At 41.3% G+C, this 17,753-nt stretch overlaps 1 protein-coding gene across 4 annotated transcripts in view; it reads left to right on the forward strand.

Annotated features, from left to right (window-relative positions):
- The window catches only part of znf609a (zinc finger protein 609a), a 121,126-nt gene that overhangs the window by 99,130 nt on the left and 4,243 nt on the right, over window positions 1-17,753 (forward strand). For all 4 annotated transcript variants that reach the window (XM_065277337.1, XM_065277339.2, XM_065277340.2 and 1 more), the window contains 6 exons: window positions 808-1,033; window positions 12,344-12,431; window positions 13,937-16,268; window positions 16,432-16,873; window positions 16,974-17,303; window positions 17,667-17,745. In XM_065277337.1, the coding sequence (XP_065133409.1) occupies window positions 808-1,033; window positions 12,344-12,431; window positions 13,937-16,268; window positions 16,432-16,873; window positions 16,974-17,303; window positions 17,667-17,740 (3,492 nt within the window). In that variant the 3' untranslated portion in view covers window positions 17,741-17,745. The remainder of the gene's footprint in view (window positions 1-807; window positions 1,034-12,343; window positions 12,432-13,936; window positions 16,269-16,431; window positions 16,874-16,973; window positions 17,304-17,666; window positions 17,746-17,753) is intronic.

The raw sequence follows: 17,753 nt of genomic DNA on the forward strand, positions 1-17,753 counted from the left end.
GTCCACGTTGTCCGATGGTGGTGCCGGAGCATGTGACGTCACAGATCAACTAATCGATAATGACATTTTTTGACAATGAATTTCATAATAAATTATTATCAATTAGTTGTTGCAGCACTACAGAGAAGTGAACCCTACGCAGTAGCCTGACGTGTACCTCTCCAAAAATGTAACAGCGCTTTAAAGCTACGCGGACTGCTAGTGCTGTGATTGTTCTGCTAGAACCCCTCCTAGTTTAAGGTCCATTTGAACATTACTTTGCCATAGTTGATGGCTCATTTATCTTAGCTGTGGGTTTAATTCTGTGTCACCCATCAGAAGCTTAATGCAATTCAACAAAAGCCCATAATTGGATTATCAAATTGGCTCATGCATGCAGTGCTGAATTCGCAGCAACATTTGTAAACTCGGACTGAAACAGCGGTGGCAGCTTATTATCTCACAGCATATAATAAATCTACACAACTATACTTCATGAGCAATAATCACAAATAATGCTAAATAGACCCAGATTTTTGTTCAGTTAATGTCATTTAGTTGCATGATGAAATTAAACTTGTGCGTTTTTGTTGTCCTTGCAATGTACAAACTGCCCGCTCTGAACTGAGTGGATCATTTTTCTGATGCCGTGTGAATTATTGTATTAGTCTTTGTATTGTCAATCTTGTGGTATTTAAAAAAGATTGGCATAAAATGCATGCTTGTCACAATGTATTAATGGACACCATGCAAATATTATATGCTCAACTTTAAAAGGTGCCTTTGTCTTTATGGGCTAACTGTATCTCTTTCTCAATCTCTCTGCAGATGGAGTCTCCAGTGTCTACACCGGCACCACCACCTCTTCACCTCATTGCACCTGTAGGCAACAGTGACATCTCCTCCTCATGTGAACAGATCATGGTCCGCACGCGTTCGGTGGCCGTCAACACCTCTGACGTTTCTCTAGCCACTGAGCCTGAATGTCTGGGTCCATGTGAACCTGGTACCAGTGTGAACCTGGAGGGCATAGTCTGGCAGGAAACTGAGGATGGTAAGGATCTAAACTTGCATGAATTGCTGGATGTTTGATGTATATTGAATATATAGGTCATGTGATTTAGTTTTCCACAGAGCCCTTCCCGCAAGTCATGGAGTGGGAAGATGAATAGTGAATAGTTTTTTTCCTGATTTTTTTAATGCATGATCTCAGTACACAGTAGTTTGTCCTAGCAGCATAATTGATAGTTGTGTTGTGCATAATAAATACAAATAATAACATCATAACTGTCTAGAACTTATCGCCTATCGAGAGAAATGTACACCAGGGACACCACACTTAAAATTCCTTGATGTTTATAAAAGCCTTCTGCTCCCTGGACACTAATCCACTTTTGGTTTGAGGTCAACTTTAACTGGCACATGCACATGAAGATAAAAGCGATATAGCTATTTTGTTTCTAGACCAGTTGGGTAGTAATAATGTGTACCTGAGCTTAGATCCAAATATCAGCAGTAACTCATATTATACTTTAGCCATTTGTGTTTAACTCCTGATCAGTGTTGGGTAAGTTACTCAAAAAATTAGTTACTAATGACATCTTTAATCATGTAATGAGATTACTTAAAAAGTACTCTCTCCAAAAATTATTCTTATTACTAATTACTTTCTAAATCCTAATTAGTAAATTATAGAACAAAAAAAGGGCTGGAATAAATCATATAAAATTAAATAAATTATTTTGGTCACACTTTTGAAGATCGGATTCTTACTATTAACAACTTTTGCCTCAATATACTCCTAATTACTGCTTATTAACGCTTAATAAAGTGGTAGTTAAGTATTGATAGGATCAATGATGTAAACTAATGCTGCGTTCAGACCAGTCGTGAAAGAGGTATCAAGCGCGAGTGATTTATATGTTAAGTCAATGTAAAGACGCTTTGACGTGCGTCTGGAGGGCTCGTGGCGCGAATGAGGCGTTTAGCACCATGGTAGACACAAATTGAGCGTGCTAGTTAAAAAATGTGAACTTTGGCGGAAAAACGTGTCATGTTAACCAATCGGGATTTTGCTGTAGCAACAGTGGAAGTGATTACAGGAAGTGAGCAGGGTCGCAGAAGCCCCTCCCAATTACACGAAATTCCGTGAGAATGTCTCTATAACTAGACTTTCACGTGTGGCTTTCACGCGCAAATGAAGTGAGTAAACTCAAAATGTTCAAGCGGTAAACTAGACACGGTAGACGCGAATTTGATGCTTCAAACGTGGCTGGTGTGAACCCACGGTAAGGTTTTTCACAATAAGGCATCAATATCTGCTTTTTAATGGGTGGGTTCAACAGTATTTCAAGCATTTTGACTTGGTGAAGTGTCAAAAAAGCAGTTGAACGTACAGAGTATTTCTGTGCCGAATGCACTTCGCCAGGGTTCGTACAAGTTTCTGAACTTTTTTTTTTCAAATACGGGTCCAACTGACCTATCAGGGATAAGCTATATGTATCATTTCTTTACATGGGCACTTCCCCCGGAAAACTACGCTCAGACGTCAATAAGCGGGAGAGCCAGAACCTAGGACACTAGGACACAGGCAAAACATTAAAAAAAGAAGTGTGTTTTTGGATGTAAGGAGAAGAAAGCCTTGTTCAGTGGATATAGTTTGTTTATCTGGGGTAGCAGCTGAGTTTTGCACTGGATTTCATTCAAAAGTCTCAACCGGGTCATGAGTTGCATGCGGTAAGTAAGACTGTGTTATGTTAGAAATCGTTGCGCAAGTGCATATTATATCAACGACATGAACATGCAGTGAATCATAAGTCGTTTTGTATACAGTGTTGAATGACTCGTGACTCAATCCTCCCTTAGCCTGTGACGTCTTCTTCCGAAATATTTTGTACATTATTTTTCCGAACGCAAGCTTCATTCGCGTTTTAAACGTGTCATTTAAACAAGTAACCAGTGAACAATTGTCATTGCATCATTTACATGATGACGGCTCTCTCTGACTCCTCGACAGCACCTACGCATATTTCAATACTCCAGGTTTAATAAATAGACAAATCTTTATAATTTAGGAATGAGATCCTGTGGGTGTTTGAATCAAGATCGTGATCTTTTTTTTTTTATTAATCATGCAGCTCTACTTCTGATTAAACCAAAGCCTTTCTCTGTTTCAGGAGTTTGATCTTCCTTTAACACATTCACTTTTGGTTTTCTGTGAATTATGTTCTCACTGTAATTTGTTTTTTTTTGTAAACTAGATGCTTTTATTGGCAAATAAACCTGAAAATGTACAGTAGTCCCAAGTTAAGCAGGCCGATGGTACTGTATATTTTGACATGAATGAGTCAGGTTCTAGTTTATGTCTGTGTGTTATTTGAACCCCTGGCCATGTTTCACCCTAGAGAGAACTGCATTGAGATGTGACTAAAAAAAATACCAAGCAAGGTCATGAGATGTCATACAGTTGGCACTTTCACATTCGCCTACATGTTCCATTAGCTTCACTTTCCACAGTGTGCTCATGCCTCTGATGACACCAAGAAGAGTAAAAACACACCACATCAAATACTTCCTCTCTTCCTCTTTCTCTCTTTATCTATTATCTGTCTCGTTTCACCTCTCTCACACTACTTCTTCTTCCTTTAGATCTGTTTGTTTCATCTTTACTTTGTGACTTTGTCTCATAGAGCAGAGCAGTCGAGTGGCCTCCATTTGACAAAAGCAGAGGAAAATCTAACCTGAATCCAGAGAGAGTCACAGGAATGAGCGATAACAGTCAAACCAGCATGCCTTACAGTGTTGTGATTCTGCTTAGAGACGACAGTTTGGATGTCTTTGCTCTGTAGACTATTGTGTAATACATGGCATCTAGGTTATTAGCCAGTCTCAACCAAAATGACATAGATTAAACAAATGTAGTAGTTATGAAGTCCCTCAGATAAAATTCCTTGTTATGATCACAAAGTGTCATTAATGAATAAAAATAATGAGATTATTACAGAGAGAAGAGATTAACATCTCATGTTGTCTGCGTTACTAGTCAGAATAAATTACATCAGTGAATTTTTCTTGAACAGCAGGTGAGATTTTTACACATCTGACACATAAATTATTTCTGAGAGGGCTTGGGTGATTGATTTTGTGATTCTGCTTGCTATGCTTCTCAATGAACTATGGTGAAATGCTGCTACATCCAAAATCCAGAGGGCGCTCTTGGGCAGAAACTCAATATGCACTGCAGAAGAAGAACCATTTACAGACTAGAGGTGTTTCTCAATGTCAAGGATACTTCCTTGGCAGGACTAGTCCTTACAAGTCACTTCTTTCAAAGGCTAGGCGAGGCTCCTCTTTTGCATTCGGAGAACACGTAAATGGAACAGGCTAGCAAGTGCACGCCATTGCGTCATTACGTCAATGAAAAGGTGTGCTTTCGTCGCTGCGCGCATAGGGTTGTGGGTGATTTCAGCGCATGAAGGATACACATATGCATCCATTCTTGTATGTGGGATATTTCTCGAACAAAGGACTCAGTCCTTGGTTGAAATTCCGAGGATCCTCAACATTAGACCAGTCCTTCGACGGATGTCGATGACGTAGCATCCTCGAAATTCTGGCTTCTGAGGATCCTTCCTTGACATTGAGAAACTCCTACAGCTTGCTTTAGGAAATACCTACAAGGATATTTATATTGCTGTTTCTTAAACCTTTTCAGGTATTTTCATGACAATAAAGCATATATATAATGATTATGTTTGACGAGTGTTGCTTTTTAATGCATCTTTTAAACGACTGCCAGTAATTTTAGATTGATAAGGACTTCCTACTGATCAAAGAGCCTTAGTGCATGAAAGAGCTGTGCAAGCATCACCTTTACGATTCAGAATTGATTTCAGACAGGGATTATTAGTACGAATCGTCCCAGCTCTAATTTCTGAATATTTATGTGATTCGCATCCAAAGCTCTGCGTAACTAAAGTTAAGCTTATTTGCACCTAAAGGCAGAAAAACCTTTTGCTGTGTCATTTGACTACCAAATGCTGACCTTTGGGACTGCAGTGTTTATAGAGAACTGTACGGATCAAAGAGGAGTCTCCTCCTGGGCTGTCAGCATGAGGAGTCCTGGTGAACCTGAACCTCCTCCATCTGCCTGTGACAGCTCATCAGAATAAGAAAAACTAATGGGAGGAATGAATTAGACACACTGTTAAATGCAGCATGAAGTTAAAACAACTTGGTTTTGCAAGTCAAGTTAAAGTAGCATAAAAATATATGGTGATTTGACAAAAATTCTGTATTTTGTTTTACAGTGAATAGATTGAAGAGAGATTGAGACAAATTGAGAATTCCTTTAGCCAAAGGAAAATAAGAAAGAAGCAGCTTTGAAATGGTGACATTTTGTAAGAGCGGGGAGTAAAGTGTTGTCAGTGTTTTTTACACACTTGTTTACTGCATAAGTCCTTCAAACAATGTTCTGGTGTTGCAGTGGAGCTTGACCGCAAGTCTGTTGTGTTTTGTAAGGATTGTAAAGCAGCTGTTTAACGAAGATTGTTTTCCAATACGGGTCAAAGAGATAACAAACAGGTTTTGGCCTGGAGGGCTGCCAGATCTTTTCAAACAATTAAAGGTTGTTTACTTGGTCTTGAGAAGGTCCTCTTGAAAGCTTTTTCTCTTCGTTGCACACATCCTCCTCTCCAACCCAATCTGTTTATCATAAACACTATGAAGTCAGCCAAATGCAGAGCAGAAGTTTAGGGTTGTGGCTATTGTCTTCTTTTCCAGAAGAACGTAATGAAGCCAGACACTTGACATGTGGATGTCGGCTAAAGCAAGTCAGTCTGAAAATGCACAAAGCGCCCTGTTGGGCTGTCATGTTTGCCCATGTAGAGTATGGTATTCATTTCTTCTCTTAGTTTCGCTCTGTCAGTCAGACCGACCGGATTGTGCCAAGCCTACAGAATGCCAGATCTGCTCTGTCTCTTTCTATTCCAGCTTGCGGTCAAACCTCAGGTCAAATTTTTGGTTTTGTTCCATATTTCTCCTTTTGTCTTTATCATCCCAGATCTTCAAAGTCTTCCTTCTCATCTAACAGCTGTTATATTTTGCAGCAGGGATCCAGGTAGTTCCTGTCAGTACATAGCAGTCTGTCAATATTAGACAACACTGATCAGATGCAGCCCTTTCTCACATTTCTGGATTTTGAAGCAAAGCTTTAGAAGTTATTTAAAGCTCTCTGTAGTAATATAAAAGCGTCCAAGCAAATATTGCCTAGGAACAGGAAGTCATTACTTTGGTCCTCTGGGTTTAGGTTGTAAGATCCATTGTGTGGTCTATAAGGGTACACATTTCTCCTGTTTTACTTGGGCGACCATACGTTACGTTGTCCTTGGGGAATCTGTTGGGAAGTGTTGAGATGGATGGCTAGAGATGGGAAGGTAGTGTTCTAACCCCTACTGAGCAAAAGGTACTCAACTGTGCTAAATCACTAGTGTGGATATTGCAAAAGAAATGTCTCTCTATAGCTGGGTTTCCATCCAATCGTGAAGCGAATCTTTTCAAAAAACAAATGTGAATTAGGTGCTTTTCCATCAAATTATTTGAGTGAATGATGCTGGTATTGTTAATCTACTAACCAACAGTAAATAAAACAAGGCACACTTGGAAAATGAAAACAGGGCTACCACTGCATGTAGTCACAATGGGGCAAGTTTAATTCAATTAATTAATTAGCTGTGCAGCTTGTAATTGCCAAACTGAATGCTGTTCACAGAAGAAGGAATGCAGCATTTTTGGTGCAGGCACAAGCAGCAAGGGCATTATGACAACATCGAGCCTCAAATATGGTCAAGACAATGACAGCGGAGAAAGCTAGACGTCATTCCAGTGGGTTTAATGTTCGCTACATCAGAATTAATTCAGCGAATATGTTACAATCTTCTATTATTTGTATTTACTCTTTTTCTCAAGTCAAAAACCACCAAGCGAGCGTAAAAACTTTTTTGCAAATTTAAGGGTTTTTAAATCAAAATTTGGCGTTTCCATCACTTGTTTTTGATGCGATACTTCAAAATGTGTATAAAATCATGGTGATGGAAACACGGCTTATGTCTCCTCCTTCCCTTCTCTCTCTGGAGACTCCATCATGTGACCCAGATAATTAGTCGAGGCAGCCACCCACATCAGATTCACTTCATAGTGCTGTTGAGGATGCTAATGTAAACATTCAGAACAGTCACATTGTTCCTGCCCTCATCCTGAGAAAAAAAGAACAGGAATCTACTGACAGATTTGTGTTTCCCTTTATACAAATATTAGCACGGTGAACATTTCCACCCCATATTTTTACTAGGTGACTTCAATAAAATTGGTTGCTGCTGTGTCCAACCTTTTTCTATTCGATTTTATTTATATAGCGCTTTTCACAATTGTTTAATTGTTTCAAAGCAGCTTTACATTAATTAATGCAGAAGAAACACAGAAAAATCGGTGGACAACCTAAGAATCAGAGTACAGCGGCTAAGATTGAAGCATACGAGCGAGCGTTGTAGTAATGTAAGTATAAAAAAGAGATGCCAATGTCAGCTGACTCCCTAGGGGTTGAAAAAACTCCTGGGAGAAACCCCCCCTGACTTAGTAAGAAAAAATCCCTTGAGAGAGACCCAGACATTGCTGATTCTATAGATAATAAGATATTATTTTATAAAATATGATTGGAATTAAAACACAGGTCTAGACACAACACTGTGTTTAACTCTTAAATAAAGACTCCTTTCTGAGCTTGAGCTTTCGTAAGTGAATTGTTAGCTCATCTTTGTCTCATCCTGTCACATAGATGCCCTGTTTCTCTCCATTTGACCTTCAGCCGGTGAAATGGAGGTTGTGGAAAACCATTTAAAAGAGAATAGGAAAGGAGGTGCAGGATCAGTGCGGGGGAACCCACATCCCTGTAGTCTTGACCCCCCTCAGTGGGTAAGAAGGCCAGATTATGGGGGCCATGCTTGCCTGTTAATGAAAGTCTTCACAGAAAAAATTAGAGTGGTGACCCAAGCAGCGAGGGCCCCCTATTCCCCAGCCCCGTCCCCCTTCTTTGGGCTTGTCAGTTCTTTGTTGCGTTTGGAATACTCTTTGATGGGGTTATTGGGGGAAGGTTAAGCTAAGAGGCCCACAGAAATGCTGATGACCCCTTTATTGCTTGGAGGCAGGGGGTGCCTGGTGGAAATGGGATATAAGATGACAAGTGCACTGCCCTTGTGATGCGATGGGATATAGAGTTCAACTCTTCAAGTCACCAGCAAGGTGTAAATTTGCTCATAGAAAACTGAACAGAGCTTAGTTAGTGACTCTTGGTGCTTGGGAATTTACACAATGTTTGTGCTGCTTTTTCTTTTGCATGATAATGCTGTTGAGGTTATATTTTTCTGCACATCAGCATCTATAGACTCTGTCTGCAACCAAAACTGCCTACTTCCATACTATATAGTAGGCGAAAGCAGTAGGCGAGGCAAGTAGTATTCGTAGTATTTTGTAGTAAACAGTAGGCGAAAAGTACTCGGATGACCTTCTACTTCCGGCAAGATCCTGAATTGTTCATTAGATTGACCCTTTACTATCCCATGAGCCCCCGGGAGAGAAGTTATCCAACGAAGAAGAAGGAGAGGTGTTGTTTTATTAAAAAATGCTCGAAAGCAGTAACTTGGTTCTATTCAAATGCAAATACATATATTAAACAGCGGTCCCTTGTGGTTAAATTACGTTTGTTTAACGTCATTCAAGTTATCGACAAATTCGTTGTTATGACGCCGTATCATCATGTATCATCACGGCGGATGTAGTACGTCCCAATTGATTGATACTATATAGAACGTACTGGTTTAATGGTCGATGAGTAGGTATCTCTAATTCAGTACCTACTGTCACAGTATGAGATTTTGGACGCAGTCTCTGTCTTTTTTACCTTCTTTCAAAAGCTATTAGCTGCCCTTGATAGCATCACATTTATTGCATTACATAAAATGCTTTGTAGTTTGAGCAAGTGCTACCTGTCCTTTAAAGTAAAAACAAACAAAAACGCCTTCACTTAGCTACCTTTAATGATTTATAGTCTTTAAAACAGCAAGCTCTTCTCTCAGCTCAAAGAGTAAGCCTGCAATCTTAGTTTGGACTTGTCTGGCTCTCCAATTTGCTTCTCTTGGCAGCACAGAGGTATGCAAAACAGCCACTGAGAGCCCTGCACAGCAAGTGGGAAAAACAGCCAGAGCTGAACACAATGAGGCAAGTCTGTTAGTCAGAATGTGTTTATCTACGTTTTCTGTCATCCACAGTCTTGTAATGTTTCATCCTCTTTGCTAAATATCACACGGTTGAAAGGCATAAAGTGCGAGTTTGGATAAGTACTTGCAAAATCAATAAACAATACCATGGCAGTTTAACGTGATGATGGCTGTGAACTTGTCAAAATGAATCGGCTCAAAGGTAAATGCATTTGTGCAGCTTTTCAAGATGTTTGTTGCAGATGAATGGCATTATGATATGTTCAACAATTTACAGAACTGCAGATTGCATAAGGTTTAACTGGCATAGAGAGAAGGGAAATGTGTAATGTTGAAAGAATTCACCAGATAAGTGGAACCAACTGCCTGAGGCTCCATTCCCCAGAGAGAGAGAGAGAGAGAGAGAGAGAGTGTTACAGCTTGGTTAATGATTGGGTGGCCATGAATAAACTGCTGCTTCATGAGCAGATGGAAACAAGGTTTGGTTTTACGTCTCATTGTTCATAGCTGTTCCGGCAAAGCCCCCATTTTTAGCATCTCATTCTCTTTAATCTCTGCAATTAGGAGTGTTGTCATAATCTGTCCGAGACCAAACCTGTGGGAATGTCAGGTTTTTATGACTTAATTACAGACAAACATAAAAAGATTTTTACTATAGTATTTTCAAAACACTTTGAAACTGAATTTACATTTACATTTAGTAATTCAGCAGACGCTTTTGTCTATAGCGACTTACAAATGAGATAAACAATAGAAGCAATTATAGCAACACAAGAACAGCAATACATACATAAGTGCACTGGAAAAGTCTCATCAAGTCTAGCACAGTATACATAGCCAAGGGTTCGTTATTTTTTTTTGTAAGAATGTATAGATAGAGATCAAGAAAAAGGAAAATAAAAATATTTTAAGTCTTTTATTAGGAAGTGAGGTAGTGGTGGAAGAGATTCGTACCCTTGAATTTAGTTGTGTAGAGTTTTTTACTTGGTTCCACAAGTTTACAAGATAAGTGTTTTATCTATGCTGTAAATGTAGGACAAGGGTTTAAGGCCATTTGTGTTTGGTAAACATCAGAAGGCTGCTGGTCTGTGCAAGTTAAAGGTTTCATTTCCAGAAATAAGTACCTACGTAGGAAATCTGAGCCATGTAGGAGAATTTCTGCAGGTATACAGTGAAGAAAGCGAGACATTGTACTATGAGCAAGTGGCTGCGCTCTGAAATGTTGCTTCAAAGCTGACGACCAGGGCTCAGGTTTCATCAAGAGATTTAGAGGTCACTAGCATGTAAGGCAGCTTAGACACATTTACTGTATTTTGGCTTTGCCTGGCAACACACCTGTGTCATAATACTCGTGTTATTTCTGGAAGTCGGTATGCACCTGTTTCCCTGCCTGCACTGCACTGGATTGTTTGAGTGTGTTTTAATGAGACTAAAAATCTGACAGGGTTCCAGTTTAAGAGAGGACATGGCTTCCTTTTTATGATGTGCTGGTATTAGCTGTGTGCCAATTGAAATAACATTATACATTTCGTTGAATGACAATGAATTGGCACGTCGGTTAACTTTGTCTTTCACCCTGCCCTGTCGGTGGTCCCAGGTTCAATTTCAGTGGTAACGATTGCCATTCCAACAACAGCTGATGTCATGCTAATTGTTAACAGATGTAGTGGTATTTTTTCAGTCTTGTACAAAAAGCCAATTATCGACATCTCCCATTTGGAGACGTGATTTGAGTATTCTGCTCAATTTCCCCACTTGTGTCATGGAGATGGAATGAGTGCCGTCGCAGTGGCTGCGTGCAGTTGCCAGTTGTCAAGGAAACGCAGCGTGAAAGGCAGAACTGAACACACGGAGGGTTTTTGTCTCTCTTTGCAGTCGACTGCGGTGTGAAATTTTTATTGCCTGGCACCTCTTGATAAGCTATTTTTGAAGCTGGCAATTGATGGCCCATTGCGAATAGCACCTTGCAGCTTGAAATCAAACAGATATCTCTTGTGTGTGCTTTGTCGGTCAAATGAGAACGGTAGAAACTGACCTTACAATTACTCTAGATAGATTTTGTGTTCGGTTTGGGAAGGTCAACTGCATCGCTGTTGAACTGTGTGTGTCGTAGAATTACATTGGGAAGTTTGAGAGGTGTGTACCATATATACTAGGGACATGACATTTTCTGTGACTAGATTCTTAAAAAATGATAGCTACTGCCACCTGGTGTCAACGCTCTTGTTTCCAGATATCTATGGGGTTGTGTTAAATGTCAGGTAGACTGTAGTGTGCAAATATCTTCTTTATAAACCTCTGCTGATTCAAGTAAAAAAACAAAAACAAAGAGGAACTGTGTCCCTGCATACCGCAGCAATGTCAAACGAAGGACGCAAACTGACCAGTCTTTCCCCCACCCTCTTTCTTTATTTCTCTCCATCTTTTATTTCGCTCCCATTCCTTCTGCATACTAATAGCCTTTTGTGCACCCCACTGTTCCAGTCTTAATACAAGAGGCGTTTTTTGTTAATAGAGCCTCTATATCCAGATTTTGACATCTGTGCTGTGGAATGTTCAATCCGTTCTTGAGTGCTTGTTGGCACAGGTACACTGGACTCTTTATTTCCCCTAACCATTACTCTGTATATAAACATGTACCGTAGACGAAGAACTACTGCTAAGATCTCTTGCACAAAGGTGTAATATTAGTAGCCTGAATACTAATACTACCCAAACCCAGGAAACCTCTAATAATTGTTTGGATATGGTGGCCTCAGATACGTCGTTTTGAAAAAATATCTCCAAGAACATTACTTAGATATGGTAATAAAATAAAAACTTTAAGGTTATATTCACACCCTGATGAAGGCTTGTAAGCCGCAGTGCGTAATTCTCACTTGTTTTTTATAAGGTTAAGCCATGTTGAATTAAAGGCTTTTTAACTTTTTCGACGCTATTTGAGTGCCTTGGAAATTCTTTATTTATTGAGTTAAATCATCCCTTACATCCAAAGAGCACAAAGATGTGCAGCACTTCTTTTGCATTGATAAAATAAAATCTTTGTTTGTAATAAAATACTGTATCAGAGACTAAAATCGTCTTTGTTGTTGCAGGTATGCTGGTTGTAAATGTTACCTGGAGGAACAAAACCTATGTGGGCACCCTTTTAGACTGCACTCGACATGACTGGGCACCTCCACGGTAAGACAACAATCTTAGAATGTTTAAGTCTTATATTGTAAGGTATTTACCAATTTATATAAACATTTTGCTATGAATCATTGTAGAGTTTGACCATATTTTGTCAAATTAGGTAGAATGGAATGATGGGTAAAAGAGTCAGATAAAGAAAACACCAATCTTTCTGAATTCATGTTGGCTGCTACTTAGCCTTGCCAGACGTGTCTTCATTAACTCTGGCTTTTGTGTGCTGCCATTGAGGTAACAAAGAAAACATTGAGGAGTAATGTCTCAAAACACCCCGCCCTGCTGACAACCACCTTTTGAAATGCAACATCATGGAGGAATTGATTTTTTTTGCTCTTCTTCTCTTTTATTGATTCAGAGGAGCAGTAGTAGTGGTCCATCACTTCTGCTCTCTACTGCTGGGTCCTAATGCTATAAACTCACTGTCTGAGCTTTTTCAGGCTTAAGTATTTGTATTCTCTAAATGAGGCCCTGTTGGAGCAAGTTTTGACTTTGCAGATATCTGTTGCAGCACAGGCGCTCCACACAGCTGTCTTTATCCTGCAGAAGGTCAGATATCAGCAGTGCTTGGTACAAATCATTTCATGTACATAATGCTCTGTACATTTAAGGAACTGGCCTCAGGAGACAGATTGTGATTTCTAATCGAGCCTTTCCAGAAAATGCTGTATTTCTATGGTGCGCTTTATCTGCTGGCTGCAGGCAAACATTATTAACACAGCATTAGTCCCTGGGGAGAGTGCCAATAAAGACGATGCAGTGCATTCTTATAGGAGCATTTCTTCTGTGTTTGGTTTTGAGTTGGAGCTTTTTCGAGTCACATATACAAAATTTCAATGAAAAATCAAGTCAAATAGTCCGTTTTTATTTGTTAAAAGTACTTTAGTCGAAATGACCAAAGTGCACATCCCTATCTCACAGATCTTCCCATGTGAACGTGTATAACAGACTGATTGGCAAAGTTGTAATGTCTGGAATATTGTTATTCTGCTGGTCCTCAGAAATATCAACTTTAAATTTTAAAAAATGTGAAGGACCCTGAGGTCGTTTTATTTTAAGGCCTGGATGCTTTTGTCTGTCTCTTATCTGTTGGAGGATGTTATCACACTACATCTAATCAGCAGCCAGGTCACCTCGGCCTACTACTGCCGCAGTGTGCCATTCATCAGAACAAGCGTTGCTGTCGAGATCAGGGATAACGAGAGGATAAAAACAGACAGCAAGTTGCTAGCTCACCTGGGCCCACTGGAGAGGCACTTATAGCATCCAAATGGAGAAGTGTGATTTAGAATGAGGGCCATCTCTCATCAGTGAATCTCTGCAGCACTGTTAGTGCCCTTTGTGGTGTGTGAATAATTGTGAGAGTTTTGGCTGAAAATGGATGGCACTAACTTGAGTCTAATGACATAGAATTTCATGTTTTTTGGATCAATTCTGTCTTTTTATTGAATTGAATTATAGCACAAATAAATGTCTTTCTCTCTATGCTGTATCCTTAGGTTCTGTGAGTCACCCACAAGTGATTTGGAGATGAGGAATGGCCGTGGACGGGGCAAGAGAATGAGACCCAATAGCAATACGCCAGTCAATGAAAACAGCAATTCTTCTGATAATAAAGGCAGCAACAACAGCAAGACTCGAGCTGCATCGAACAATAAGGGGCGACGGGGCAGTCAGAATTCCTCTGAACGTCGCACTCCGCCAAACAGTAATATAGAGGATGTAAAGACTAGTCCATCATCTGCTAACAAACGCAAGAACAAACCTGCTTCAGACATGGAACCCAACTCAAGTTCAGAGGACACAAAGGGTAGCAAACGTATGCGTACCAATTCAAATAGCGGAATACCTCACCCTGTTCTTCCACTCTCCAACATCAAAGCAGAACCCTTGCCCCCCTCTTTGGATCGCAACTGCCCTTCACCGGTGCTCATAGACTGTCCCCATCCCAACTGCAACAAAAAATACAAGCACAAAAACGGCCTGAAGTATCACCAAGCTCGTGCTCACAATGACGATGACCTCAAGCTGGACATTGACGGTGATAGTGAGTATGGCGAGGACTCCACCTTGCACCCAGAGGCGAGCAGTTGCAATGGTGCATCTATTTCCCAGAAGGGCTGTTCTTCTCCCGCACGGTCGATCACCCCAAAAGGCAGAGGATTCGATGCCCAAAGCCCATCACCGTCATCAGGAAAGTTCAGCTCTAAGCAGCCTGGCAAGAAGAAGCTGGAGGCCGAGCATGACGCAGGTGTGCCCATGGACGGCTGTGAGGATGGCCCATGCCTTACAGACGAGGCGAGTAATGATGGCATTGATGATAAGAAAGATAAAGCCAAGAAGTCTGGAAGTGGTGCGAAGGCAGACAAGCTTGCTCAGAAGGGAATGAAGTCCACAAAGCCCCTTGGTCCCTCTTTACCTCCACAACAGTTGTACGGCTTACCAACTTCTGGCTTCCCTGCCCCCAATTCTGGCTCTTCAAGTATGGGCTCTGTTGTCCAGTCCGTTAGCAAGAGTCCCCAACTAAAAACCATTCAACCCAAACCTGCAGTAACGGGAGATCCCTCGATAAACCCAGCTTCGAGCGGCTCGAAGGACAAGAAGAAGAAAGAGAAGAAAAAGAAGGAGGGTGTTAAGGAAGGGGACAGTCCAAAGGCCCCTGGAAAAGGAGGAAAACCTGAAGAAGGTAAAAGTCCATATTCTGAAAGCTCAGACCAAGGCAGTAGGAGCGAGGGCATGTTAAATGGTTCCTCAGATCCACATCAAAGTCGGCTAGCCAGTATGAAAGCAGAGGCGGACAAAATCTACAGTTTTTCTGACAATTCTCCAAGTCCATCCATTGGTGTGGCTAGTCGGATAGACAGCGGGGGGATGCCACAACCTCTCACTCCACTTCATGTGGTTACCCAAAATGGGGCAGATAACTCTTCTGTGAAGACCAACAGCCCAGCATACTCGGACATTTCTGATGCAGGGGAGGATGGAGAGGGCAAGGTAGAGGGCATGAAGGTTAAGTCTGAGGATCAGACTGCTCGAGAAGGTGCCAAGAAATCACTTTTCCCATCCCAGCCACCCAACAAAGATTCCACTTACTATCCCAATTATGAAACGTACTATTCGCCCAATTATGGCAACCCAAACCCCAGTCCAGGAGTCTCTAATGCTGCCACATCACTGCAAGATGGTGCAGTGAAGGTGAAAAAAGAGGAAGACCTAGAACCAGTTATTGAGAAGGCCAAATCTGAGCAACCTGAAGAACGAAAGCCTGACATTAGTGCATCCCCTCAACAGCAACAACAGCTGCAGCCTTCAGTCATTCAGCAGCGTTCTAGCATGTTCATGCAGCCACTTTATTACAATCAGTATGCATATGTACCTCCATATGGCTATGCCTCCCCAGATCAGGCGTATCATAACCATATGATGAGCACAAACCCAGCTTACAGGCAACAGTGTGAAGACCGACAGCGGCAAGCAGCTGAGCAGCATCGTGCCGCTGAGAAAAAATCAGATGCTGCTCAAAAAGACAGGGAAGCCTCCCTAAAGACTGAAGAATGGAAGCAGAAAGCTTCAGTTCCCCCTAGCTTGTCTAAAGCTCCAAGCCTCTCAGACCTAGGTAAGCCTTCCCCACAGGGCAAGCCCAAAGATCCCTCAGAACCAAGCAAGTCAGTCATTATCCCCAAAGTGGAAGATGGCAAAGGCCAGACTCAGCAGAGTGAGGGCTTGAAAATGAAGCTCAGTGAAACAGGGCATCATGGAAAGGAGGAGCAAAAACCAGGCCTTGAGTCTGGAAGATCAGCTATGGAGCAGGCCATGTACATGTATCGACAGGTAAGGAACCCCAATAACTCCTTGAACAACGTTTCCTACAAGAGTTCTAGTAGCTAATACTTTTTGTTACAGTTTTAAATTGTGTATGACTTGTGAAGGACTTTTTCATACTGTATAGACACAAAAACACTCACCATTCATTCCAATCTCCACTCTTTTCCAGGAGCCAGACTCACGACTGTGGCCCTACGTTTATCCCAGCAAGTATCCTGATGCTCAGAAACAGATCGACGAGGAGAGATGGAAGGAAGATAGAGAACGTGAGCGGGAACGAGAACGCGACCGCGAGCGAGAAAGGGATCGAGATCGGGACAGAGAACGTGAAAGAGAACGTGAAAGAGATAGAAAGGGAAAAGATGAAAGGCCACGCCATAAAGACACTCCCTCTAAAGAGGAAAGCAAGGAAAGTGTGGAGCCGAGAACCTCGTCAGCTTCAGAGGAGCACAGAGGAGTCGGCAAAGATCCACGGGCACACATACAGTTTTCCTCACCTCTGCAGCAGCACCAGTATATGTCCTACATGCACGGATATCCCTATGCTCAAGGTTATGAGCCCAGCCATTCAGGTTACAGGATGCCCACAGTCATGATGCAAAACTACCCTGGTAAGTGTGGGCTCGAATCCTAGAAACATTTTAAGAATTAGTAATTAGCTGATCATTTTAGGAAATATTTTCAATTTCATCAATGTTACTTCTGGTTTAGGGTCGTACCTTTCGCCAGGATTCTCGTTCTCTCCATATGGCTGTAAGATGCCCTCTGGTGAGGAGGGTGAGAAGTCTCGTGCCAGTCCTACAGTGAGCAGCAAGTCTGAGTCCAAAGCTTTGGACATCCTGCATCAGCATGCAAGCCAGTATAAAAGCAAATCGCCAACAGTTGGTGAAAAGATGCCTCATGAAAGAGACAGAAGCGGGAGTGACAGGGATAAAGACGGTGAACGCCCAAGATCTTCACCCTCACAGCGGCTCATGCCTTCCCACCATCACCTGGGCTACCCGCTACTCCCAGGGCAGTACGACCTGTCCTATGCTGCAGGTACATTAAGGAATACACAATGGGGTGGTTTCCCGGACATGGCTTAGATTAAGCCAGGACTAGGCCTTAGTTTAATTAGGAAATATAACTAGTCTTGTGTGCATTTTTAAGGGAAAACAAAGGGCACTGATGTTTTTTAAGATGTGTCCGTTGTTTTCAGTTGGGACAGCTCTTATATTTATTTTAGTCTAGGACTAGTCTAATCCTATATAGCTTTATAGTTTTATATTTTATAATATAATCAGTGAATTTTTCTTACCTTCTTATCATAGCATACGTGCTAAAAGCTTTTCATGCCGTACTAAATTGACAGTGTTGACTGAAGTGTATTTTTGTTTGGATTTTCTGTTTTCCATCTCACAGGTATTTCTTCTTCAGCCATTGTTGCCAGTCAGCAAGCCTCTGCCCCCTCAATCTACCCCCCACCACGGAGGTGAGAATGGTAAGAAG

The sequence above is a fragment of the Paramisgurnus dabryanus genome, chromosome 23 (assembly GCF_030506205.2).
Source record: "Paramisgurnus dabryanus chromosome 23, PD_genome_1.1, whole genome shotgun sequence".
Taxonomy (NCBI): Eukaryota; Metazoa; Chordata; class Actinopteri; order Cypriniformes; family Cobitidae; genus Paramisgurnus; species Paramisgurnus dabryanus.